At 42.2% G+C, this 24,933-nt stretch overlaps 1 protein-coding gene across 10 annotated transcripts in view; it reads left to right on the top strand.

Moving 5' to 3' along the window:
• Positions 1–24,933, top strand: part of ARVCF (ARVCF delta catenin family member) — a 258,529-nt gene that overhangs the window by 188,460 nt on the left and 45,136 nt on the right. For 8 of the 10 annotated variants that reach the window (XM_069871075.1, XM_069871071.1, XM_069871077.1 and 5 more), the window contains 4 exons: positions 3,237–3,420; positions 17,780–17,897; positions 19,153–19,324; positions 21,538–21,555. In XM_069871075.1, coding sequence (XP_069727176.1) covers positions 3,237–3,420; positions 17,780–17,897; positions 19,153–19,324; positions 21,538–21,555 — 492 coding nt within the window. The remainder of the gene's footprint in view (positions 1–3,236; positions 3,421–17,779; positions 17,898–19,152; positions 19,325–21,537; positions 21,556–24,933) is intronic. The other 2 variants (XM_069871076.1, XM_069871074.1) reach the window with 1 other exon arrangement.

The following is a 24,933-nucleotide window of genomic DNA, read 5'->3' as shown; positions in this document are numbered from 1 at the left end:
CATCCAACTTGATCATGATTTTGATGATCTTCTGAAAAGCAGTAGTTTGTGGATTTTTGGGGTTTTTTTTTTTAATCTTAAAATGCATGCAATCTGTGTTTGAAAAGGCCAATACTTGTAGTAAAATTGCATGGAAAATTTCCCTAAGCTGCTGCGTTAGTGACTTGATTTCTCTTGAGTGCTATTCATTTGAATTGCTTAAACTTAGAGTTCTAAAAACATTGTTTCCAGCTCGTTAGATCATTAGTATGTTATGCTAATAGAGACAAGGAACAATTTTTTAAGATGGATGTCAAATTTACAAGAATTTAAGTTTTTCCTTTAACTTAGATTTTCTCTCATGCTCCTAAAGCCTCCATATTTTTATTTTAACTTCCCATGGCTGCTATTATCTGTGTTTTTTCATGGGGTTTATTTTCTCAAGGACTGAAGGGGTGCTGGACTTAGACCTCTTTGGTTCATAATTTGGGACAAGAAAAATGTTTTGTCATTGGGGTATTTTGTATCCCTTCTTGTGCACTGTCTTCCCAATGAAGTCAAAGTCTGAATTTTCTCTGCCTTTGGATTCCCTCATGGCTGTTTGTCTCGGGCTAACTTTCTGTGAAGTGCTGCGCATTTTACTTCACTGCATGTTACTCAACGGAGGGATCGGTTTGTTATTATTCATGCAGCTTTCAAGGAGAGTATTATAAGTTCAAGGGGTTTGGCACTTTTTAATAATTTTGAAGAGCTTTGTATGTATTTTTATGTCTGTCTATATAGAGAGAATGTGACAAATGTTGGAGAGTAAAAGGGAGTCTGTTTTTATCAAACATTTGGGAGGTGGATGAGATGCGATTTCAAAAGAAGAGAAACGCGGCATCCTTCTGAATGCTGTGCTACGTTCCTCAGCTGATGCCCCCTTTTCCTAGGAGTGTTTTTTTGACCACTGTAAATACCAAATGCTCATTTAGGATCCTGTGAGGAAGCCCTGGTGCAATCCTCCAGAACCTGGGTATCCTGCACTCACTGCTCTCAGTTTGAATCTAGGTTTGCTCCAGCCATGGTTATCCTGTGTATTATTCACCTCGACCTCGATCAGCAATGGATGTCCAGATTTTACATTCGAGTTTTGAAGTACTAAGTCAGCAGTGCGTTTAGGGATTTAATTGTAATTATTATTTTTGTATCAGTGAGTCAATAAGGAGTTTGTGTACAGTAACTGAAGAAACTCTCTAGCGAAGTACTTAAAATTAATTGGGTAGCTTGTATGTCAGTTTTTATATTCTTATTATAAATATTGACTTGTGTTTGTTTATTTTATGATGTATATTTTCTGGCCAATTTATTTTGAGAAATAAAGGCTTTCTTCTGCAACAAAATGAGGTCAGTCAGCATTTACTGCTTGGTTTGGGTTTTTTCTTATTGTCCATTGTTTGGAATGACGAAGGGTGATTTATTGTAATGGATGCAAAAAGAAAATTTATTCCTATTTAGTCTTACAGAGTCTGGTTTGAAAGCTAAAAAAAGTAGGTTATGAAAATCCTGTACCATGTGGTGTCTGTGAATGGCAATAGTCTAACAACACAGTATTTTTATATGGCCTTAGAAAAAGACTGAAAAAGGCATTATGGTGTGGATTCTGTTGTCTGCCTCAGAGTTTCTTTATTGATGAATATAGTCTCCTAAGGTGGAACAGATGCCTGGATTTTGTAAAGATCCCTCTGAATGGGAGGCACCACAGCATTTAACTTGTGAGGCTCTGCCAACCATCAGTCGTTGAGGTTATCGTTGAAGTGCCACTCGCTGCTCAGCTGGAGATTAAATTCCCTTCCCGACTCGGTTCCTGTCATGCCCCTACATGGATAATATTCTGATAGCAAAACAGGGCTTCTGGTATTTGACACTCCTGACTTGTAGCAGTGAAGCCTGGGTGTGAGGGAGCATCCAGGGGAGGCAGCTGCCTTGGCTCTGCTCTTGGGAGGTGAGGTGGCTCCAGACGTAGGAGTGTGCGCAGACACAGGCTCCCTTGCTGCCAAGTGGCAGGGTCTAGCAAGTCCACGTGTGTGTTAGACTGCGTGACAACAGCCTTTACAGTCATTCTTAAAGCTTGAAAATTGTAGGGTTTAAAAATTGGAGTGATTGGAAGGGACTGAAACAGAAGGTTATGTCTTTGCTGGTTTGTGTTTTGCTTTAGCCATGTGTACGGAGAGATGAGTATCTACATTTTGCACTGTAATATGCACAAAGATACAGTTGCAGTAATGCAGGGATCCTGAGTTTAAGGTGGTATCCACTTAGGAAGGATAACCTGTGTGTTCTGGGGAATCTAGGTTTGGTCTCTGAAATTTTTCACGCTATTCTTTGTAGGACAGAAGTGTGTGTCCAGCTCCATCTGAGTGTCACTACTGAGAGGTCTTACATGTGACCAGGCTGGGCTTATTCAGAAATTATCTCTGAAGTGAATGTCCTGTTTTAGTCCTAACCTGATGAGCAAGAACTATCAGGGCACTAGTACAGGTCTGCTGGGAAGATGTATTGCTTATTTAAGGCTGGGTATTTTTACAGCTGTAAGGCTCTTCTCTTATGCTGTTTTGATGTGTGACTTCTGTCTGCTTCAGCTCATAATTGAGGTGGATATGGAAGACAGAGGAGTTTTGGTTCTCAGCTTCTTCAAGGAATGATGGGCTTGTGGCACCATGTGGTTTGAACACAGACATTTCCCATGACAGGAAAATGTGAAAGTAAATAATAGAGAGGAATCTTGAATGAAATATTGTCTTGTGCAGAATATAAGCCTAAGATCAATGATACACTATAAATTCATCCACATTTTTACGACTTCTTCAATATACTTGTCTGCTGCACTGGATGAGTTTTTACTTTTTGAGGCACAGCCAGACTTGAGTGTAACAAAATTTGTACGTAGAAAAATCCTATTTATCTCCAATACCATGTCACATTTACGTACTCTGTTGTAGGACTTGATGGCTTCAACAATATCAGTGCCTTGAGAAAAGGGTTTAATTGCTTTTAGAAATGCATCTATTGCTGTGATTGTAGAATTTTCCCTAAACTGTGTGCTAGTCTGTCATCTCATTGAGTGGTTTTTGCCTTTTCATTTAGTTCATGGTTTAACCTTCATTAGTAAAGGGGAATCTAGTGATATGCTCTGTGAATCTTGTGATTCTATTTAGTCTAGAGATTTTAAATAGTTGCTGTTCCTTTTTTATTTAAAATGTCTGTTCGTCCTGCAGGCACTCTGTGGAACTTGTCCTCCTATGAACCCCTGAAGATGGTCATCATCAACCACGGTCTGCAGACGCTTACCAATGAGGTGATTATACCCCATTCGGGCTGGGAGAGCGAGCCAAATGAGGACTCTAAGCCTCGCGATGCTGAGTGGACAACCGTATTCAAGAACACTTCTGGCTGTTTACGGTAAGGCAGAGCTGTAGTGTATTAATCTGTTCACCACATTATATGCTTAGGGTTTTGTGAAAATTGAGTTGAAATAAAGTACCGCATAACTTTCATTTTTACAGAGAGAGTTTCATTTCAGCGGCTCTGCTAGCAGTGCTTCCAAGTATTTGCCTGCCGTACTCTGTCACAGGGCTTGCCAGCGTAGGTCTGTCTGGCAGCATGGGTGTGTAGGTCATTTACTCAGGTTAGGGTGAGTGGATCAGTGTAGGTGGATGTATGATACGATGTAGGGTGACCCAAGTCACGTTAAGTCCAAGCTAAGTACAAAACAATGTCTTTTGCCATGCAAGCTATGCCACATGTACTGAGAATCTGACTGCCATGTGTTGGTTGTTCTGTCATCAGTGGGCTGTTTCTACGGATTTTTAGTGCCTTCTCTGCTTCACTTGATGGTGCTGTTTTTGTTTATTTGAAAAGGGTGTTTCAAGGCTAACTTCCTTCTTGGTTTTGGACTTTCTCCTGTCAAAAGGCACTTTTTGCAGATGCTGGGGAACTGATTTCATGGATTTATGCTGCGTGTGAAACATGATTCCAATTCTAGCCACAAACACTTTTGTGGACACTTCTATTTTAAGCTGAAGTGACTAAGGATCTGTGAGAAGCTAGTTAAGAACCTGAACTACTGACTATTTAGGAATCTATTTGTAATATTCCTTGCAAAGGGGCCTTTTCTGATTAGAAATTGTATTTGCATTCTGAGAGCATCTTGAGAGTAGGACAGTGCATGCTAGAAGCTATGGTCAGGAGGAGCCCTAATTCAGTCTGAAAAACTGAGTCTTTCATTTTGCTTTTCTTTGAGATAAAATAGAGGATATTTTATCTTTGAGATAAATAGGCCTGTTAGATTCTTCAGCTTTATGAGGAAGTCAATTAGTTTGAACAAAACTAATAAAGATTTGGCATTGTTCCTCCTGTTGATCTGAAGTATACTTCTGTCAAGTTTCTACTGATTAATGCATCTTCAGGAGCTGGTTCATTTCTGTTTCTTGAGCTTGTGGTCTTTAAATTGCAGTAACTATTCCCGCAAGTAACTTCAGAAGTGAAGGAAGTAATGAAAAGTGTTCTGTGAGGACCCATTACTGAAATTATTTGCAGTCCCACTGGAAACTAAGGTCCTTTAAGTTTAGGCTCCAGGCATCTTAGTTTTTTACTTAATCATGTCTCATTTTCTAATAGTCTTCTGCAAGAGGAAATTAGCATGCTTGGGGATAAAAGGATTACCTGGATGAATATGAGATTCTCCAGTATACAATAAATTGATCATTAGTAGACTAATCTAATCCACAGCATAAGTTTTTGTTAATATGTGCAGTGCCCTGATGCACTTGAACTTCTGCATTCCAGGGTAGCTTTGAGGTTTTAGTTTGCGATTTGTTTATTTGGGGTTTGGTGGTTTTAAAGTAAGTTACTGGTTTTACACGTCCTGCAAAAGTTTATGCCACTTTGGACATCTCATAGTCTTAAAGGTTAATGAAGAGGTGTGTGGAGCATAGAGATATTGAGGTATGTTAGTTAGAGTTTTAGAACTTTTGGTAATTAAAAGCAGTCCTGATTGCCTTCCTGAGGCATTTGAAGTCTGCCAATGGATGGTGACTGCTTGTGTTGTTTAAGGGGGAAATGTATTTCATCTGTAGTTTCTGCTGTCACAATCATATGGGACTGCGTACTTCCTTGTGGAAAATTTGGAGTTTCAACCAGTCGTGGGGCAAGATGATTTCATGTTTGAAAGTAGTTGTTTCAGGTAAATGGAGACATGATGGCAGGTTAGCAAGGAAGGGTAATCTGGAGAAGGTAGTTTGTTTGTCTGTTGTACTACAGAGAGAGCAACCTCTTGCACTGGAAGGGGAGGAGCTGTCTTACTGTCTCCATACTTCTTGTAGGGCCATAAAGTGAGTCCAGGACAACAGACAAAGATGCAGGAGCAGGTGGGATATGAGCCAAACTTCCCTTAACAGTGCAGGTGATACAACACACCTTTTGCAAAGCACTTTCAGATCTAGAGATAGAAATGGACATAAAAAAAGTAGTTATCATCACTATTACTGGAAAGATTTTTGCATTGTTTGTTGAAATCCTCTGCAGCTCATCCTTAAAAGCACCGGCAAGATAACATTAGTTAACACCAGTAGAGAATAAATTGTTGCAGCCATCTGTCTGACAGACATCAGCGTTTAAAAACCCATTTGCCTACTCTTCTCTTGTTGACACGGTAACTGGTCCTAGAAATTCAATTTTCTATGAATGAAGCTTATTGCAGACTACAAACTGTTCGCCAGTCTGAAAGTTAATTGGGAGATGAGTCCTCTTGATGGTGTGCCAGCCGCCTTTGTCCCTGTGGGAAGGAGCCTCAGGTGTGTGCTGCGTTGTCTTCCAAAACAACTGAGAGAGTCTGTGAGCTGTTGAGGTTTCAGATGGCCGTGCAGCTTGGATACGCAAGCAGAAGATAGGCGTTATGCATGCAGAATGGTATTAGTTTCAGTATAATTTTTTCAGCTAATGAAGTTTATCAACAGATGTGGGCGAGTTTGTTTCAAACTCAGTGATTCACAGCGTGAACTGCCAGTTAATTACTTGTGCGCTTTTTTTTTAACACTACTTTCTCATCTTTGCTTTGTTCTTAATCTAGGTCTCTCCTTTGATAATGTGAAGCCTTTGAGACACTTGTTTCAAAATAATTGAAAACAAGTAATTTTGATTAAAAAAAAAACCAAACAAGCCCACATGCTTATTTGCCTTTAGCTCTTCTCTATCCCATTTGCCTTTCCAGTCTTATACTGTCTACAATACTTTCTTTCCCTGGGTAATCCCTAAGCCTCTCCCTCCTCACTTGAAGTTGAGGTGTTGAGGTATGTCCAGGCCTGAGGGGGCAGGGTGAGTGAGTTGTGTCTGAAGTTAATCAGCTTGAACTGTTTGTGTCCAAGGAAGGGGGCTAAGGTCTGCTGTTTGCACAGATAGTGCAGTGCTGCAGGTGTATATGGGAGGGAAAGATGCTTCAGCAGAGGGGTCAGTAAATTGGCACCAATGTCGTAGCATTTGTGCCTGCGCTGGAGTTGCTTTACTTGAGTGTTCACTTTTCAAGGTGAGAGCTGTGATCCGTGTACTCTTTTGCAGCTTAGCCAAAGCTAAAGTAACTTTCTGGCTTTGTATAGCCCTGGTTTCTGTCCACTTTCTAAAACAACAAAAATCCATATGTGTTGCTTGATGTTGGTTTTGGTCTGTATGGCCAAGGGAATTGCTCTGAGGAATGACTCTGTCTGAGCTGCCATTTATTTCTCCATGCGTGACACTGAGTAATAAGCTGGAAATGGGAGAAACCTTGCCAGGTTTGTCATCATCAAGAATGCCATTTGAATTACTGCCTCTTTTGCGATAAATTAAGTAACTCTGGGATTACCCATGATACATAGTGATGTCCATACCAAGCTACCATAGCTAACTGTAAATGTGTCCATAGCCAGCAAGAATTTAAGGAAGAAGAGGCAACTGGTTAAGGTTTATATGAACTTGGGAGACCAGTGTTTATTTTAAAGGCTTCTTCTGAGGTCAAAGCCTTCTCCTGTGACTGTGGCCATTATAGGGATCTTTTGAATCTCAGTATCATCTGTAGCATAATGAGTGGGTTCTGTGAGCCATCCCGCTCTGGACTTGACTTGACAAAAACTGTCTTCAAACAGCTGTTTTGGGAATCCTGTATTACCCTTTGAAAAATGAAGACTTGGCAGCACTGCCAACTTGCAAACTATGATGTGGTAATGAAATTTATTGCCTGCTTTTTCTGTAATATTTACCGTGGAAGGCTGAAGTTCTCAGAAATGACTGCAGGTGATAATTTTGTCTCCATTCTCTCTGAGATCAGGAAAAAGATGTTTCCTCCTTCGTTGCTGTGTTTTGTTTATAGGGGCAGAAGCAATGTGATTAATTGATCTGTAACAATTTTACTACCTAAAATGGCCATGAGCCTTGTGATATAAGCTACATTGGGTCTAATTTTATACAATAAATGCATTCTTATATTATATTTCTCTCTGTTGAGAGAAACAGGTATTAAGGAAATCTGTAAAGGAACAGTAAAAAAAAGAAAGGAAAGATTGATTTATTGAATTGAATGGGGTTAGGGTTGTGGAAAAGCAGGACTGGGGAAGAAGCAGGGAAGACATTTGCTAGGGAAACATTAAGTATGCGCAGATACTCCTTTCTCTCATTTGGAGTACAAATTTCATGGCTTTGCATTGTATTTTATTATTTTGGTATGTGGAGAATCTCTCTGCTAGTTACTGTCTGGCTATTTGTTTAGAGCCCGAAATCCCTGCAGGGTTTTGTGATTCGGAAGTATTTGTTTTTAATTTGAACTCTCCTCCAGGTTAAATAGTGTGATGGATTGGTGCATCTTAACAAGGCCATTTTGTGATCCTTCCTACAACTTTGACCATTAAGGTGCTTTAGCAGGAGAGTACAAGTTGAATTCCTTGCGGGACTGAGGGAGACAAGGCTGGCTCTCCTGCACCCAGGCAGCATCAGACACCTTCACTGTCTCACCCCATTTCTCCCAAGATGATTCCCTACTTTGGAAGGGAAGCGCTGCATCTGTGGGTCAGAGAGCACTGCTGCAGTTTTCTTTGTAGATACCCACCAGGATTCCTAGTTCCCTGGAAGCAGCAAGGATTTTAATGCCTTAAAAATGAAATTCACTCTGAGTTTAATTGCTGTTTTCTGCCTAATTACTTTTAATTCTCCCTTGGATTTTTTCACTTCTAAGAGGACAGAGTAGAACTTAGTTCTTAATTTGCCAACTTTCTAGCCTGATTTCTGTGCTAAACTGACCTGCTGTCAACAAATGTTAAATGAATTAATTTGCATAGCAAACAGATGCAAAGTGCTCCTTTTTCCTGGGTACCATCTGTAGTTGCAGCATTTCTTGTCAATTCTCCAAGTACACAGAGATTCACATTCACAAATAGCCTCAGGGTTCAGAGACCTGGCCGTGGGTGTACGAACACAAACAAACTGCACCCGCCTGACTTCCACTAAAACCACACATTCTTCAGATCTAAATTGCACATAACAGCTTGTCCAACATCAGCTCCTGAGAAGAGAAGGGAGCAGCCTGATGGCTAGAACTGCAACAAGAGACTTGAGAAGTAGGGATGTAATTGCTGTTCTGATACTATTCTGACATAATTACAAGGAAGATTAATGGTATAAGCATTTTTTGTGATCTAATTTTTGATAAGCCTGTCTCCTTTTGGTTTTGGTGATGTTCAGGCTATTAAGTGCTTGAGTGGATATGGACTTCAGTTACTGATCTTCACCTCCCTGTCTTTAACATGGGATCAGCACCTTTGTCCTTACCTTCCCTGGAATTAGTAAATACCAGTAGTTCAAGGATTGTTACGTGGTTGGCCCTAGAGACAAGAACTGGGAATCTTTATACCTCCTGTAGGTATAAATTAAGAGTTCAGTCCCATGGAATCAAAACCTAAGACGTGCAGATAGTGGGGGGAATATGGCGTTTAGGGACATGAGATAAGGACTTGATAGATTCAGAGCCAACACCATTTCTCATCCTGGTGGAGTATAAGTGTCTGCAGGCTCCTGTTACTTTTATGTACCCAGGGGTGAAAGAGATCTGCAGGCACTGGATGGTGAATAAACACATAGATACAGATGCCTAACGCGTGTCCTGTTTGTAGCAGGGGTGTGTGCGTTTGTGAAGCACATGGAGGTGAAGAAGGTTTATCAAGCTGAACCTCGTGGTCTTGTTTTGACAGCAATGTTCTCTCTCTGTGCACCCAACTAGCAACTGTACTAGTGTGTCTGTGCTGCTGATGTGTCTTTTTTTACTTTCTGTCTGTGTGCTGAATTTGAGAGAAGGAAGGCTGTCAAAACCAGGTGCTTGTGCCCTCCTTTCTTATTAATAATTAATGTATGGCTTTTCCCTGAAGAAAAATGCTTGGGAATTAGCGCTTTCAAAGTGAATTACCTTCAAGCTCTGGCCACTTTTAAATCCTGTAGGTATGATAATTGTGTGGTGACAGTCACATAATGTTTGTCCTACCTGTGCTCTCAGATACTTGAGGCAGTTTTCATCTCCAACTGACTGAAGTAAGAGACACTGAAGTGTGAATCCTTGACCTGGAAGTGCTGTCTAGTCAAGAGCAGGGCGCAGGAGGTGAAGCTGAGATGATGTAATGCTGCCAGCCAAGCTCCCTTGGTGTCAGGGAGCTTTGCTTACTGATGCGTGGCAAGACAGGTTTTTCAGATGCTGGCTTTTATTTTCACTTCTTCAGCAGCAGCAAATTAGTAACTCAGCTTCATGAGTTTAGCATTAGTACAGAGCCCTCCTTGTGGCGGCTACATTTCTCCTCCACTCCAGAAAGGACTCTTAACGAGGCTACTTGGTTGACATTTCCTCTTAAGCTGTGTGCTCCCCTATCCTAGTTCTCGATGCTCCTCTAGGGTGGTTGTTCAACTAAGGATGCCTGGGCGAAGCTTAGCACCTCCATGTACCACCCAGAGGAGATGCTGACAGGTTGCTGCCCACCCACCTGCAGTATTTGGAAGCTGGTGCACTCTTTATCATTTTCATCCTGGGTGTGGCCTCTGCAAGACTGCTGCTCTAGGAATTGAAACTAATGATGCTGTCAATGTTCTGCAACAGGTACTTTTGAACTGAATGTTCAGTGGAGGGAGAGTTTTAGAAAGAGATAAAAACCGAGCAGAAATTTGCCCGTGAATCTTTGTTTTCGAGGCAGGAAGCAGCACGGAAAAAGGAGAAGCTTATCTGCTCAACCCAGACTGGAAAAAACCAACTCAAATTAAAAACCCACACAGTAGAGAGGAGTGAGCAAAGGCAGTTTCTTAATTAGCTTACTGATACTGTGCAGGATCACAGCATATGGCTGTCCTGGGGCTTATATGATGAGCAGAACGTTTAATTCGTGCTAGTAAGGAGCTGTTAGGGTTCCTCCTGACAGTTCCTGATGTTTAGCTTGTAATATAAATAAATTATGCATAGATTTTAGCAGCAGAGACATAACCTAGTTACATGCAACCTTAATGCTTTACAATCAAATCCGAAGTATAAAATTTAAGTTGTGCACTTGCTTATTGCCTTCTGTCGTTCCTTAGGATTGAATCTAGGTCCCTTCTCCCTTGGCTGTCAGCAAAAGGGATCTACAAAAACATCTGTCCTGGTGGTGCAATGAAGAGCGAGACTGAAACAAAGCTTACTGCAGTTGCTGTAGTGGACATAGTTTGCTTTGGAAGGCACGTGAGCCATGGTCCTCTAAAATACTGCCTCATTTTTGTATCTTTGAGATTCTTTTTGCATTGCAGCTAGCGTGTGTTATAAAGCAAACAGAGCCTCTTAGCCATTCCTCCAAGCAGAGACTGGAATAATTTGGAAGCTGATTAGCTGCTGGGCATCATGGAATTCCGGTGTAGTGCGTTTCTGCATCGTTCTGCATTACAGGAAAGCAAACTCGGGCCCTCCAAGTAGGTCATGCAGCAGATAACCAGTCAGCATTTTACTGAAAAGGCATTACACGATGGTTTGGATATAGAAAGCCTCAAATAACCAAGGACGGACTTGACATCTGTAGCCTCTTAAACTGCTGGCTGCTGAGCCGCTGCTTATTTCAGGGGGACAGTGCTCACAAGTATGAGATGTGATGATGTACTTTGTAGGTCTTTTGCTCTGTGCCAGTGTCACCAGGGCACAGACTAAGCTTAGGAAGCCCTGTTGCAGGGATGCCTTTCGGTATGTCCTCTTTTGAGCATTTGGCTAACTAAACCAAACCAATCCCTTTATTCAAATAGCTGGAAGAGTTTTACATGCAAGGCACCTGGGGCTGCTTCGCTGCTTCTCTTTTGGGGTCTAGCTGGCAAGTGGATGCTGAAATGGAGCAGGAATCTCCAGTGGTATCTCCTACCCAGATCTGATAACACCTTCTCTCAGTTGAACAGCTTCTCCCTACCTAACATTACTGTCAGTAGAGCTCCTTATCTTTCCGTGTGTTTCTTTGCACTTTGGCTTCTTCTGAATCAGGCTGGTTTTGTGTCACAGGCAGCTTCTTTCTCTTTCTCTCTTATTTTCAGAACAATGAACTTAATACCAATTAAACTGTCTGGTATTTCATGTGAACTGAGGTACGGAATTCATTCTATTTCTGCATGAAATAGTGGAATGATTTTTAAATGCTATTTGTCCATTGGGACATTCAGTACCTAGAAATATGCTCAGAAATAGGATACGTTTATTGCAACCATTATTTATCAGTCTCCGTTGGCTGACATCCAAATAAAAACTTCTTAATAGTGAAGCAAAGTATGGGTCTGGAAGGATGTTTTAATAGCAAGTGTTCTGACCATCAGGGTAGGTGGATAGAACAACCAATATATTGAAATTAGACTTGAGAACCTCATAGGTTTTGTCAGCTGAAGGTTATGAAGCTTCAGGTCTGGAGAGTGAAGCCTCGGTGTTGATGTTAGCACAGTCTGGCAAGGTGTCTGTGATGCCTTGTGAAGTGCTACTCAGTCAACCCACCAGCAAACCCTGGCCATTCATAGCTCTCTTGCTTGTAACCATCACAGGTGATGGACTACATGGGAGCCAGTCTGAGTTTTTCGCCTAGCAATATGAAAATAGCTGTTAGAAGGTAGTAGTAAAAAGTAGAATTTGTTTGGGCAATCAGAGACCCTGCAGTGTGCACAAAGTGGCTGTTGAAAAGAGCTCATCGCTGTCTTGGCTTCAGCTCTTGTCCACACTTCTTCCAGAGAAAGGTGGAAATGTTACTAGGAGGATATCTTAAAAATTTCTGGTTCAGCTTTCTGTTGATGTAAGAAAAATGAAGTCCTCAGCCTGTTGTCTTTGTTCCCAGCAGGGTCTTTAAACAGAGATTGTAATGCTCTACGGTGCAGTAACCCTCAACCCTCAGGCTTTCAGCTCCATCTGCAGCACCGTGGAGTGATGACCGATTGGCCCTTCCCAGCTAAGTGGCCAGCACAGCATTAGTTTTGGACATTCTGGTTTGAATATTCAGAGAAAGAAAAATGTATTTCATGCTTCAATTTTCAAGTTTATCTTCATCATTAAATAAAAACTAAGCAAAAGCTCTCCCCTTCTGTACTAGGTCTTTCAGATTGTTAGGTAGAGTGCAGTGGGAGTATTGCTACATGATTTGCATTGAAATAGTGCAGATTAACTGCCATGCCTTTTAATTACTTTTAAGTTTTTTCTCTTGAGGATAATTTTGGTGTGTGGCACTAAGAGTAGCAACAGCCCATCTATCCTAGAGGTGATGAATATCAACTCTGTTCTGCAGGTGCCAGTGTTAGGTTCAGACTTGCATGTCATTAAGATGACTATTTGGTAGTGATGATAACCTTATCTAAAGCGTGAACAGATTTCTTAATGCATTCCACGCCATCTTCTGAAGTTTTTAATACCAACAGGCTGGATTCCTAGTCTGATGTGTTTCTATGTTGGTAGGTATTTACTTTTATCTAACATTTACTTAGTGCCCCCCTGTTTTGTTTTCCCAGGGAAAGCGTATGTTTGAACATCCTAACAAATCCTTTTTTGCTAATCCTGTCTACAGTCTGGGCTCCAAGAATTTGAGGGGGCATCCACATTGCTTTTTCTAGCTGAAGGCTGGGGATTTAAAATCTTTGGGATGAGATTTGTGCTTTACTGTTTTACAGAAAATCAGTCGTACACTTGGTTCCTTCTGATGCCCTTTGAGTAGCATGTACAGTAATTCCATGTCTTGCTCCTAGAATTGTTCTTTGGAGTGTGTTGTTTATGTCTATGATAAGCACACTGTGAAGCTTTCTGTTACCCTTTGCAGTGTGATGTGAGAAAGGGGTTGTTGTTGTTTCTAAAATACGTTTTTCATTTAATGGACTCTTGGAAAAGTATTGAAAAGAAAATGAAGTTGGGGTGAGGAGACAAGGCAAGGGAAGCAGGCTGTACGGAACACCAGAGAATGGCAGGTACCATTCCACACTGTTTCGTGTAAAAGTAGTTCAGGTCATTCCTCTTCCTCATTTCCATCCATCTGAACAGTCAACTTTATGTTCATTTAAAACAGGATTTTTTCCCCCTAATCAGTGCCTCAAACACCCTGCAGAGTTCCTCTCTCAAGTTGTTCAAATTTAAACAGTATCTTTGACTTCATCTGTAGAGGTTCTCGATATTAAACTGCCTCAGTGAGCAGTCCCTGAGATAGTGTGTGCAATTCCAACATCTTTGGGCCATTCCCATGGTTGCATGGCAGCCTGACTCCTAAGTAAAAGAGTGAACAAGCCTGTCAGCTGGGCTTTGGCTTCCTTTTCTGTTCAGTGTCTTGTATCGAATACTCCATCCACTGAAGAATTCATTGTTTTCTGATATAAAACGATGCTTGTCTGATGTGCTGAAATGTTCTGTGAAAAACAAAACTACTTCATCCGGCTCTGGTTGCCATATGTCACATGTCTGTGTTGCGTGAGTTTGGGAAGTTTATGCCCTGGGTGAGGCTTTGCATTCGCTCTGTGGAGCATCGCCCGGTGTAAGGCAATACAAATCCTCTGTTAACATCTACTGGAGTCTGTAACCTATTGATTTTCATCACTCTTGAAGGAAGGGTGTTTAGAAATTTTGTTTTGAAAGTTTACTTTGGCACGTGATATAGAATCATAGAATAACCAGGTTGGAAGAGACCCACCAGATCATCGAGTCCAACCATTCCCATCAAACACTAAACCATGTCCCTTAGCACCTCGTCCACCCGTCCCTTAAACCCCTCCAGGGAAGGTGAATCAACCACCTCCCTGGGCAGCCTCTGCCAGTGCCCAATGACTCTTTCTGTGAAAAATTTTTTCCTAATGTCCAGCCTAAGCCTCCCCTGGCGGAGCTTGAGGCCATTCCCTCTTGTCCTGTCCCCTGTCACTTGAGAGAAGAGCCCAGCTCCCTCCTCTCCACAACCTCCTTTCAGGCAGTTGTAGAGAGCAATGAGGTCTCCCCTCAGCCTCCTCTTCTCCAGGCTAAACACCCCCAGCTCTCTCAGCCGTTCCTCATAAGGCCTGTTCTCCAGCCCCCTCACCAGCTTTGTCGCACTTCTCTGGACTCGCTCCAGAGCCTCAACATCCTTCTTGTGGTGAGGGGCCCAGAACTGAACGCAGTATTCAAGGAGCGATCTTATCTCATCATAGTTATGTCTTTCATCCATAATATGTAATAAATGTGTAAAATGCTTCAAGAACAGTTCCAGGGCAGACATGAAATTGGAAGAGATTCTTCCTGACCCTGGGCAGTGGAGTGCAAAATCAGGTTGGCTGCTCTGTTGCAGTTGCCATCCATTTTCATGACCAGCACTAGCACCAGCTTTCCTGTCCATGTCATCACTTTTGTCTCCCTGCTGCAGTCCCTCCTGGAGACCCAAAATGTGAGTTGGACTGATGACTACTAGGTGATGGTTTTCCAGGAGGTAGATAGTATAGGGTCCTAACAAGGCAGAAATGCACCTAGCATTTTCCTGGGTTATAGGAGCTTTTGAAGGTTGCTCTGGATCATGGAAACAACCCTGGGAGGTCTCTTGGACAGCTCACTCAAAGCATACTGTCTTCATTTTCACCATGCTCACCTTTGATTAGTGCTCAGGGATGTTTGGCGTAGTTGTGCGTTTATCTGAAATACAAATATTCCCAGGGGAACTGGGAGGTCTTTGCTGCCTTATGCAGTGTTGGAGCAGAAGGAAGAGCAGATGCTCATCTGCTTGGACTTATTCTTTGAGCTCTGCATTGCTTCGACTTCTGCAGAGAAGGACTGTGAGCTGAGCTCAGCTCTCCCTTAGGTCTGGGCTGTAGTTACAGACAAGGAAAGGGGTTTTGTTGTTCCATGTCAGTGAAATCCCATGGGCTGCAGGAGTCTGATCACCCGAGGGGGGAGAACTAGCGGAATCTCAAGAGTGCTGAGGATTTATAGAGCAGGTGTTTCTGCATGAGGTGCTCATGGGGAAATATTTTCTGACGTGTTAGTCACAACACTAAAACTGCGAAGTTGCACATCTGGATAACTTATTCACAGTATTAATTAGCTATTAATTTGATCTTGCAGCGTTTTCATGCTTATTTATGTGATGTATGTGGGAATGTTTTCTTGAGGCATTAATTCTCAGTAAATTTTTCTGTAGTTGCAGATACAGCAAGTGATATCAGTAAAGCAGACTCTTACTGATGTGCTTTTGTAGTATCTTTTTCAATTATAACCTTATCAACGTCTAACTTAATATTAATCCTAATACGGATCAAGAAATAAGAAAGTAGAATACAAAATATTGTGATGCTGTTGATAACGACAGCAGTAAAACAAACGTGCTTCAAGTGTGCAAGAAAAATCTCTGATGCATGGGCCATGGGGCAAGAAAGATGTGAAGGGTTTGGGGCAAAATTTGAGGTATTTATTTTCTGAAGTCTGCAAGTGTTCTGTGTGTGTTTTAGCTCTCTCTCTGAGACTTAATGAGGGAATAAGAAATACGATACTAAGTTCCAGATAAGACCGTTTTTAGTGCATTTCTCTCACCCTCAAGCTTAAAGTAATGTTCCACTCTAATAGATGTGCTCAGAGGTGGAGCTGCTATCATTCATTGTTGTAACTTCTGAAAGGTATCACAGAGTATTTGAATTCTAATTTCAGTTTCATAAAGACTTTACATTAAAATTTACATTTTGGCTTTGGGTACGAAAGGATTAGTACAGCTGGAGATGGAGAGACAGAATGTAGAATTCTCTTCCCTGTATTCTGTGGAATCATTTTAATATCTGCTTTACCTGCCTTGTATCAGCCATTGCTAGAGGGGAGGCTGTGCGCTAGGATTTGGGGAGAGGGCTCATTTATCTAGGCATTTCATTTATATTAGAGCACCCAGCTTACAATTATTAAGTGTCATCAGGGTTTGAGAGGTCTGAGAAAAAGTGGTTTTGCCTGGTTCACATACCAGCCTGCCCTGGGTGTCAGGGGGTACATGGGCGGGGACAGTGATTGATTCCTTAATTACTCAGACATTGACAGTCCCTCTAGTTTGCTAACAAGCCACATTGGCTGCATGATCCTGACAGCAGAAGGTAGTGATTGTGTCCTGAGCCTTTGAGAGCTAATTGAGGAATTTGAAGGCCTTGAAAGCTGAGATGTTGGCTGTGATGTTGTCAAAATGATATTGTCATTTCAACTTTAAGAAAACTTTCTGTAAAGGTTTTGCTAGCGAGCTCTAAGAATCATTTTGTCACTTTGTTCCCCTGGAAAAAAAAAATTCAAAGATAAGAAAAAAAAAAATCAGCATTTGGAAAATTGACTTGAATTTTATCTATTTATTGGGCTGTGGCAGTTTGATGCTTATGCAAGGCTGGGGCTTTGGTGTGCAGTGTGCAGGCTCACTGGAAAAGTGAGACCAAGTTCATAGCTTCCCTCTAACAACTTCTGCAGCCATCGGTATGTGCAACATCAACAGTTCTAAGTAGCCTTTCACTGCTGTCTCACATCATCTACCTGTGCCATTCCCTTGTGCAGTGTTTTCAGGAGTTCAAAGCCATATAAACATACTGACTGTCATCCTTTAAGCTTTCCAAATATGACAGAGCCAGGCTTTGTGCTGAGTCTGCTGTACACAGAGTGAAAGGAGGGCTTTAAATGTCAACACATGGGATTTAAACTGGATAGCAGTAACTTCCACTCAGAAAGGTGGGAATACAGAACAGATTTGGAAAAACATCAAGCAGTCAGGGAGGACAGCAGTGTTACTTGGTGTCTCCCATCCCGACTTCTTTGGAGCTGATGGGGAGCCAAAAAAAGCAAAGAATAGTTTTATATCTAGATAGATTAAATAAAATATAGCTTATTGTACACCTGGTTTTAATCTTTCTTGTTTCAGTTTCCGTGGCCATGAATACTGCTGAGCAGTCTTGTAATTTTACATCTCTTTCTTCAGGTGGTGAAAGTAGTTCTCAAGTTAAAAGTTCTGGCTTTGAAATTAAATTTTTGATATTTTGTGTATTGATTGCTCTGAAAACTCTTGTTTGGTTTAAGGTGTGTGGCTGAGTTCACCAGCAACTTGGTATGTGTAGGCACCTCTGACTGCATTCCTCTTGTTGTTCAGATTCAGGGAGTTGGGGATGTGCATTGCCGTATTTTACTGAGATTTAATAGTTTGTCAGCCTACTATGCCTCCAAATTGTTCATCCAAGGTAATGAGTTCTTAATAATTGTAGTATAAATGGACCCACCTTCGTCTTTATGGTGAAGGTTAGAGGGCTAAATTTTCTTTTCAATCTCTCCTGTTAGGAATGTAAGTTCAGATGGAGCAGAAGCACGCAGAAGACTAAGAGAATGTGATGGCTTGGTGGATGCCCTCCTTCATGCTCTACAGTCTGCAGTTGGCAAGAAGGATACAGACAATAAGGTGAACCTGAGTATTAAAATTTAGTGGACGTTTCCCTTAACTTAGGCTGAAGCATTGCACTGGGATCTGCCTCCTATTTGCTGGTATTAGAAGAGGATTATGCTTGCCTCAGAAAATACAGTAATTATCTTCCTCTCATCCCTGTTACAACATCCATGGTGCTACTGATGGGCTGTCATTGTGATGCTGATATGTTACCTTGTGTGGCTGATGAGGGGAGCAAAGGCAGGTGGTTGGGATAGGTGGGAAGACTGGTCCTTTATTAGCAGTGACATTATTGCTATTGTTCTGCTTTACTTAACTGATGTTTACAAGTGCAGTCTCCAAATCAGAGTTGAGTCCCGTTTTGTTGTGCTTTACACAGTGCCAGCAAAGGAGTTATTTCCCATTTTGAAGGCTTTATTCAGCCCCATCTCTAGAAACTGTAGTGCTTAGACATTAAGATCTGTCTTCAGACCTGCAGCGCTTTCATTGTGGCTTTTTTTTAGGTGCAGTTTTTGATTAATTTGTGTTTATCATCATCTCATCCTGTGGCGCTTAAAAGTGTATTTATATGCATAAGGAATATCATAAGTTTAACCTCTTTAAAAAAGAAAGAGCATACTGTTGCTTTATCGCACCAGTAAGGCTTGTAAAGAATTGTTATTTTATTCTTTGAGTCCCACCATGTGATGGACTGCAGAAGGGAATTAGTCGGATAATTTTGGAAGTGGATTTTGTAACCACCTGGTGGTTTCCATTGCAACCTACAGCACGTTGCTCTTGTCAGATCCTGAAGTGCAGTGGATGAGCTGTTACTAGGGGTCTGTGTGTGTTTGCACTGAAATCCTCACAAGGCCTAGGTTTTGACCCAGTGAAAATTTAATAAAATTGGCCCCCTGGGGTCTGTAAATGCTGGAAGAATGGGAGAGGCTTGTGTTAAAATAGGATCTTTACATGATCATTTTCCACTGTGTGTTTGATCTGTTGGTGAATTGTATTCTTTATGTAAGATCAGGTGGTATTTTTTTACTAGAGCTTTCATTTTGAATGGATACTATTTATGAAGCACTTCGCTTCTGGGAGATAAAAATTGGTTTTAGAACAAGAACAAACCTTAGTTTAAGGCGTCTTGACAAAATCTTCCTTGAAAGGTATGTTCTTTTCCTGGGGCAAGTGGGCTTTTTTTGAATTCTCCCAAGCCCTCCACTTTGTAATATAACACTTTGCAAATAAGAGGGTGCAATACTTACTATGACACATTTCTCTGTGACAGTCTGTGGAGAACTGCGTGTGCATCATGCGGAACCTTTCCTATCACGTCCACAAAGAGGTCCCCGGTGCTGATAAATACCAAGAGCTGGATGCCAGTCAGACTACAAGCACAGGAGGCTCTCAGAAGAAGAAGAAAGATGACGCTGGTTGTTTTGGTGGGAAAAAAGCTAAAGGTATGTGTTGCAAAAAGCCCAGAACTACCTAATTTTGCTGTGTAGATCCGCTCTTGCAAGCGCATTCATCATGCTGGTTTCAAATGATGCAGTTTGTAGTTTTGTGGCATGTGTTCATCTCCCTTGTTGCATCGCTTCTGGATCTAGATATTTAGGATTTTTTTCTGTGGTTGCTATAGGGTTTTTTGGCTTTCAAAAGGATTGTTGCATGACAGATGATGCTACTGTTGGACAAAGGTGGATGTGCTCAGCCTCTCCTCTGCGTTGCTGTGTTCTTGCATCTGTCAGATTGATGCTTGGTGCCCTGGCTTGGCTGTAGAGCATGTGTCACGGCCTCTGGGTGCCAGGGCAGCGTGTGTTCATCCCCATGCATGGCAGTCCTGCCTGTACATCTTCCATGCCTCTGGTGTCTCATGTTTGAAAACAAACTATAAAAGCCTATCCTCCCACTCACAACCGAAACACACAACCTCCCAATTCTGTCACTCTTTGAGTCATTTAAATTGCAAACATGATTTTGTAGCTTTTAATTGTCAGTCACTTTTAGAACTATTCTCCCCTCTGGGGCGTGAGTGTTGCAAATGAGTTTCACTACAAGAGAGGATTAATAGTCTCAGTAACCCCCCCTTTCCATTGTTCCTTTAGAGGCACTTAAATTATATAAGTTTTCTTTGTTGTTTTTGAGAAATTGCTGTTCTAGACTGAATTTGGAGATAATTAACTCCATAGTCTTTCTAGACTCCATTCTCCTCATTCATGTGTACTCGCATCCTGGCTTACTTTTTATGGCCAGGTCTTAGGAATTTTTTTGTCCTGAAGAGCTCTTGTGGAATCATTTGAACTTGATAGTCTGTGTGCTGCTCATTACTCTTCAGTTGAAGAGGACTGACCTGTACTTGTTATTAAAATGTTCTATTTTTCCATATGTGTTATGGGTAGTACCCCAGTGTGAGCTTGCTTTTGCAGACTTGTCTGTCACCAGTTAGCTGCAACCTGTGTTTAAAAAAAAAAAAAAAACAAAAGATAAAATAAAAATTGATGGAACTGTCTCAATGACTAAGAAGAAAGAATTTTACCTGCCTGGCCAACTTGTTATGCCAGTGAGTGACTGCAACTCCAGGGTTGACAGCTTTTGGAAACTGTGAATGTGTGCTCACTCAAGCCTGGTTCCTGCCTCTTGTGGTCTCTGTTTTTTTGCTGCTTGAGAGCAACACAGTCAGTGAAAACATTTTTAGACACAAGCTGCAAGATTGCACTGTGGGAGGAGGGGAGTGCGCTGATTGAGAACTATCATCCTCTTGAGGGCACTGAAGGGAGCACTCTTGTGTCTGTCCTTGATCAGGCGGCTGTGTCCTCCTGGCCAACCTCTTGGGTACCTTCTGAGGCTGCTGGAGAGAAACTCTCAGAGCAAAAGAATCTGATCGTGTCTTTTGGGGCAAATTGGTCTGGCACAGAGGATGAACCCACAGATTTTGGGGAGCGGTGCAGGTGCTCAGTGACAGCCTGGGTTTGGCCCTGTTTTCGGTGGGAAATGAGAATTTCCGAAGTACGTGTTAATGGTTTCTCCTCCTTTACAGTGCTTTTTTTCATGTGTGCTATCCTTTAGAGGAAAATCAACTGGTGATAATGCTGAGCTCGCAGCTGGTAGTATGTAGATCAGAAGGATAGAGCTACAGGCAACTATTGTTTTTAGAAAAATAAATATTAAAGTCATTAATAATGTGTCTTTAAAGTCATAATGCGAAAATCCCTTTTCTCACTGTTAAATTTGTGAATACCTGGTTCAACCTGCCTTAATGTTCTCAGTCTAGTACTTCGAAACAGATGATTTCTCTCCCCCTCTCGTTCACTTAATCTTGCAGTGTTTCCATGTTTATTTTCTTTTATTTCATTGTCATTAATCATAGCATTTCAAACACCTCTGCAAAGGGCTAGTCACCCTTCTGTCCCCTCAATTCTTTGAGCACCTTTTCACTTAATGAAAAGGGGGAGAAAAAGTCATACAGATAAAGACTTTCTTCAGCAAGAACAAAAGGGAGAAAGTGGAATATCTTCTTTTGGTTTGGTTTAATTCGTGAAAGTTCTGTAGTGTTCTGGTAATACTCAGGTTCTGAACCTGTCCTGTGAACTTCTGCCTCTTTGTGACTGTTCCTTTGTATTTTCTTTCTTCTTGTAAATTTTTGTTTTTCTTTTGCTGCTTTTCTGGTAATTAGAGGAGTGGTTCAATCAAGGTGAGTCTTTGCAATACTTCCTTTTCATCATCATCATAATATGCTTTGTTCAGCTTTTTCATGCAAGGCTAAGAGCTGAGCTCAAGGTTTTGTTCACTCACATTCTCTGCTGCCCCAGTGCATCTTCGTGTCATTTCAGTAGGCATGGAAATCCTCCAGTCAAGAGAGCATTCTCAGTTTGGTCTTCCCATGCTGAGAACAGAAAAGACAAGGTTTTATTCATTCCTGGTGTCAGTGCAGTAAGGGAGTTGATTTGCAGCTGGCTTAATAGCAGAGAAGAAACACCTAAGTGTGCAAGTTGGCTCCCCAGCTCTGCAATATCCAAGTGCAGCTTTGCGAGCTGGTCTGGGCAGCAGCAGCCATGAAGGCTCAGCAGCTTGCATGTATCTTCTCAAGGATCCTTGGTTTTTGTCTGCTTGGGCATGCATGGCCTGGGCTGCTGCATCTTTATTACTGGCACTCAGACTAGCTAGATGAAGCTACCCCCAGTAAACACCTCGGGGAGATGCTGCACTGTTTAGTTTCTCATTCCAGCACAGTAAGTAAAATTGCGATGGGTATACACAAGGCTGGAGCTAAAATTTGCCTCCCTCACTTCTCAGCTGGGAAGTTGTTAGGCTGTGAGTGCCCTGGAGACTTCCAGTGTGTTACTGAGACTGATTTGGGGGTATAGTCAGGGTTGTTCTTGGTTTGTGACACTTGCTTCACGTTAGTCGGTTCAGGAGAGCTGAGCCAGAGGAGAAATGTTGAGTGGGAAAGAATCTACTTGCTCCACCCAACAGTGGAGACAGACACTGATTTCAGACTGGAACTGGCGAGCCTGGGGAGGAGGATGGACATGTTGGCAAGACAGAGCTCAGCCCTTGCTTTGTGTCGCTGTGCTGTGATCTGCTTCAGTGGGTGTTACCGAGCACAGTACTGACTGCTGGGAGAGGGGTGAAAAGTCTCTTTCCCTTCAACTCTATTTATGCAGAAAAAAAGTGTTTGGGAATTAATCCTTCAGCAAAAAAAAGGTCTAGCTGAATAGATGTTTTGATTATTCAGTAAAGCAAAACGATATTTGAGGGAGATCAACAACAACATTAGTGGTTAATAAGGCCGGGTCACACCTCAAAATCCATACTGAGCTTCTGACAGATTGAAAATGCCAAAGGTCATAGTTTGGTTGGTTGTTACATAATGAAAAGTAGTGGGAGGTGAAAGGGAAAGAATTTTAATCTCTGTTTCGGAGACTGTAAATTGCATCTTGCACAAGCAAGTCTCCTGTCAGGCAGTTTTCCCAAACCGGAGTGCTGTGCCAATTCCTGCAGCCGGGTCTCATAACACAGACCTGTCGGCAAGCCGGCTCAGAGCTGGCTGCCTCTAGGCAAAGTTCAGAGCCGTGCTTCTGATAACAGCTTCGTCTCTTCTCTGGCAAACCTCAGGCTGGAAAACTTGAGGAGCAGGGAAATGCATAGAAAGACAGAAACTGAAATGCTGAAAACCTATATCTTAAACTTCTCCTGCCAGTGTGGTCATTTCAGCATCCCTGTGCACTGGTGTTGCTGGCAGGCGTGGGTGATGGAGGGATGCTCAGAGCTACAGAAGCTGGCCAGGGGATGGCTGAGAGGTTTCTAATGGGCAGGTTCTTGAAACTGCTGAATTTGGTTACCTTTTTAGAAATTCCAAACCAATATTTGTGGGGCCTGTGAACATGGAATGGGAGAAATACCGCCTTGGTCATCACCTCTCTATAGAAAAGCCCTGGCAGAGACAGGTGCTTTAGGTATTTTTCAACCTGGCCCTTGCTCAATTTGTTTAAGCAGGTAATTGGTAGGGTTAAAATCCCTTTGGTCAGAGGTGTGTGTTCTGAATTGCTTCCATTCGTAAACAGCTGGCAGCTTCTGGTCTGAACAGCTGTGGTTTGGCCTGTGCTGTGGGTTAGTTTCTCAGAGGGCTGAGAGACAAACTAGCAAAGGCTTTGTAGGAGACAGGCAGTATTTGCAGTCTGGCCCAGAAATAGAGAGCGACTGGCTGGAGCTCACAGGGCACAGGTGGATTGTGCTGTCTTAATGAAAGATGGTTTAGTAAATAGGCATCTGCTTCTGCTTTCCTAGCTTAAAAGATGTAGCAGCCAATACTGCTCTCCTGGACAAGTCTCTTCCTGAAAATGCCGTGCACAAATGCATAATGCCTGGTAAACGGTGCACCAGAAAGAAGGGAGCTCTTACCCTGCCATCTCAGTTCTGCAGGGCTAACAGAAGGACCAAACCCCACCCTTGAAATTATAGCGAGAACTTCTGAAATGAGCAGTTGGGTTGGGTTCGGTCTGGCACTCTGAGTAAATGTTCTGAGGTTTGAACTAGCGAATGCCAGGGACATGCAGTTTGGGGTCATGAGGAAAAACAGTTCATTCTGCTTGTAGATAAGATGGAGTCACATTTATTGGTCTGCCTTAAAGCCTGTAATCTTCCCTAAACACTGACTTACTGGCTTCAGTGCTTTCTTTTGTCCCTCTGCCCTGCTTTTTCCTGTCAGTGCTCTAAGGGTCAACAAGAGTTTGCAGCCAGTAACTGGTTTCAGCTGCCATTATGGGATGCAATGTCCTTTGGTGATGCACAGCATTCTTTCTTTCTAGTATTTGGTTCCCTGAGCGACGAGTTTCTGGTTCTTTCATGGAGCAAGAACTTGACGGAGGACTGCAAAGTGCCACTAATTCCTGCCCCTTCCTTTAGAAAAGCAGCCTTTCAAAAGGAGTGGCGTGGTACCTGGCTGCCTGACCTTTTTGCAGCTTAGATTGGCTTTTTCATACTCTGTATAATTAAGCAAATTGCATTGGATGAACAGAATTCCTAGGCGCGTGTTTTGTTTAGCACAGTATTTGGAGTTGGCTTGTGTTCTGTGCTGGCGTTTCAAAACGTGTATAATATTTCCAGATAAAGGGAGAGGATGGAATGCTAGCTAGAGGGGCTTTTTTCCCCCATCTTGTTGTTATTTCTAAATAATTATATTGGTATTTAAAAGCTCTATTTCTTTACTATCTAGTACTGCATATGATTATCCTTTTGTCAAGAGGAAGGCAGAGCAGCTTGTTGAATTCGCTGTGCAGAAACTGTACCACCTCCCTGCTGTGACGGGGCAGAGGTTGGCCTTCCCAGTTCCTGACCTATTCCCAGCCAAGAGTCAGACTAATGTCCACGTTACGTTTTCAAGGATGATTTTCCTGCTTGCTTTTAAACATCCTGACTGGTGGAGCTCTCAGCCCTTCCTGTAAACCTCAGTTAACAGCCTCGTAGAGTCCCTAGCCAGAAGGAACTCTAGCAGCTTAGATTGTATTGTTCTGGATGCATCCCATCGCACTTGCCTGCCCTGCTCTTGAGGGAGAGGCACTAAATCACT

The sequence above is a fragment of the Phaenicophaeus curvirostris genome, chromosome 17, assembly GCF_032191515.1.
Source record: "Phaenicophaeus curvirostris isolate KB17595 chromosome 17, BPBGC_Pcur_1.0, whole genome shotgun sequence".
Taxonomy (NCBI): Eukaryota; Metazoa; Chordata; class Aves; order Cuculiformes; family Cuculidae; genus Phaenicophaeus; species Phaenicophaeus curvirostris.
This window is presented reverse-complemented; position numbering and strand designations above follow the sequence as displayed.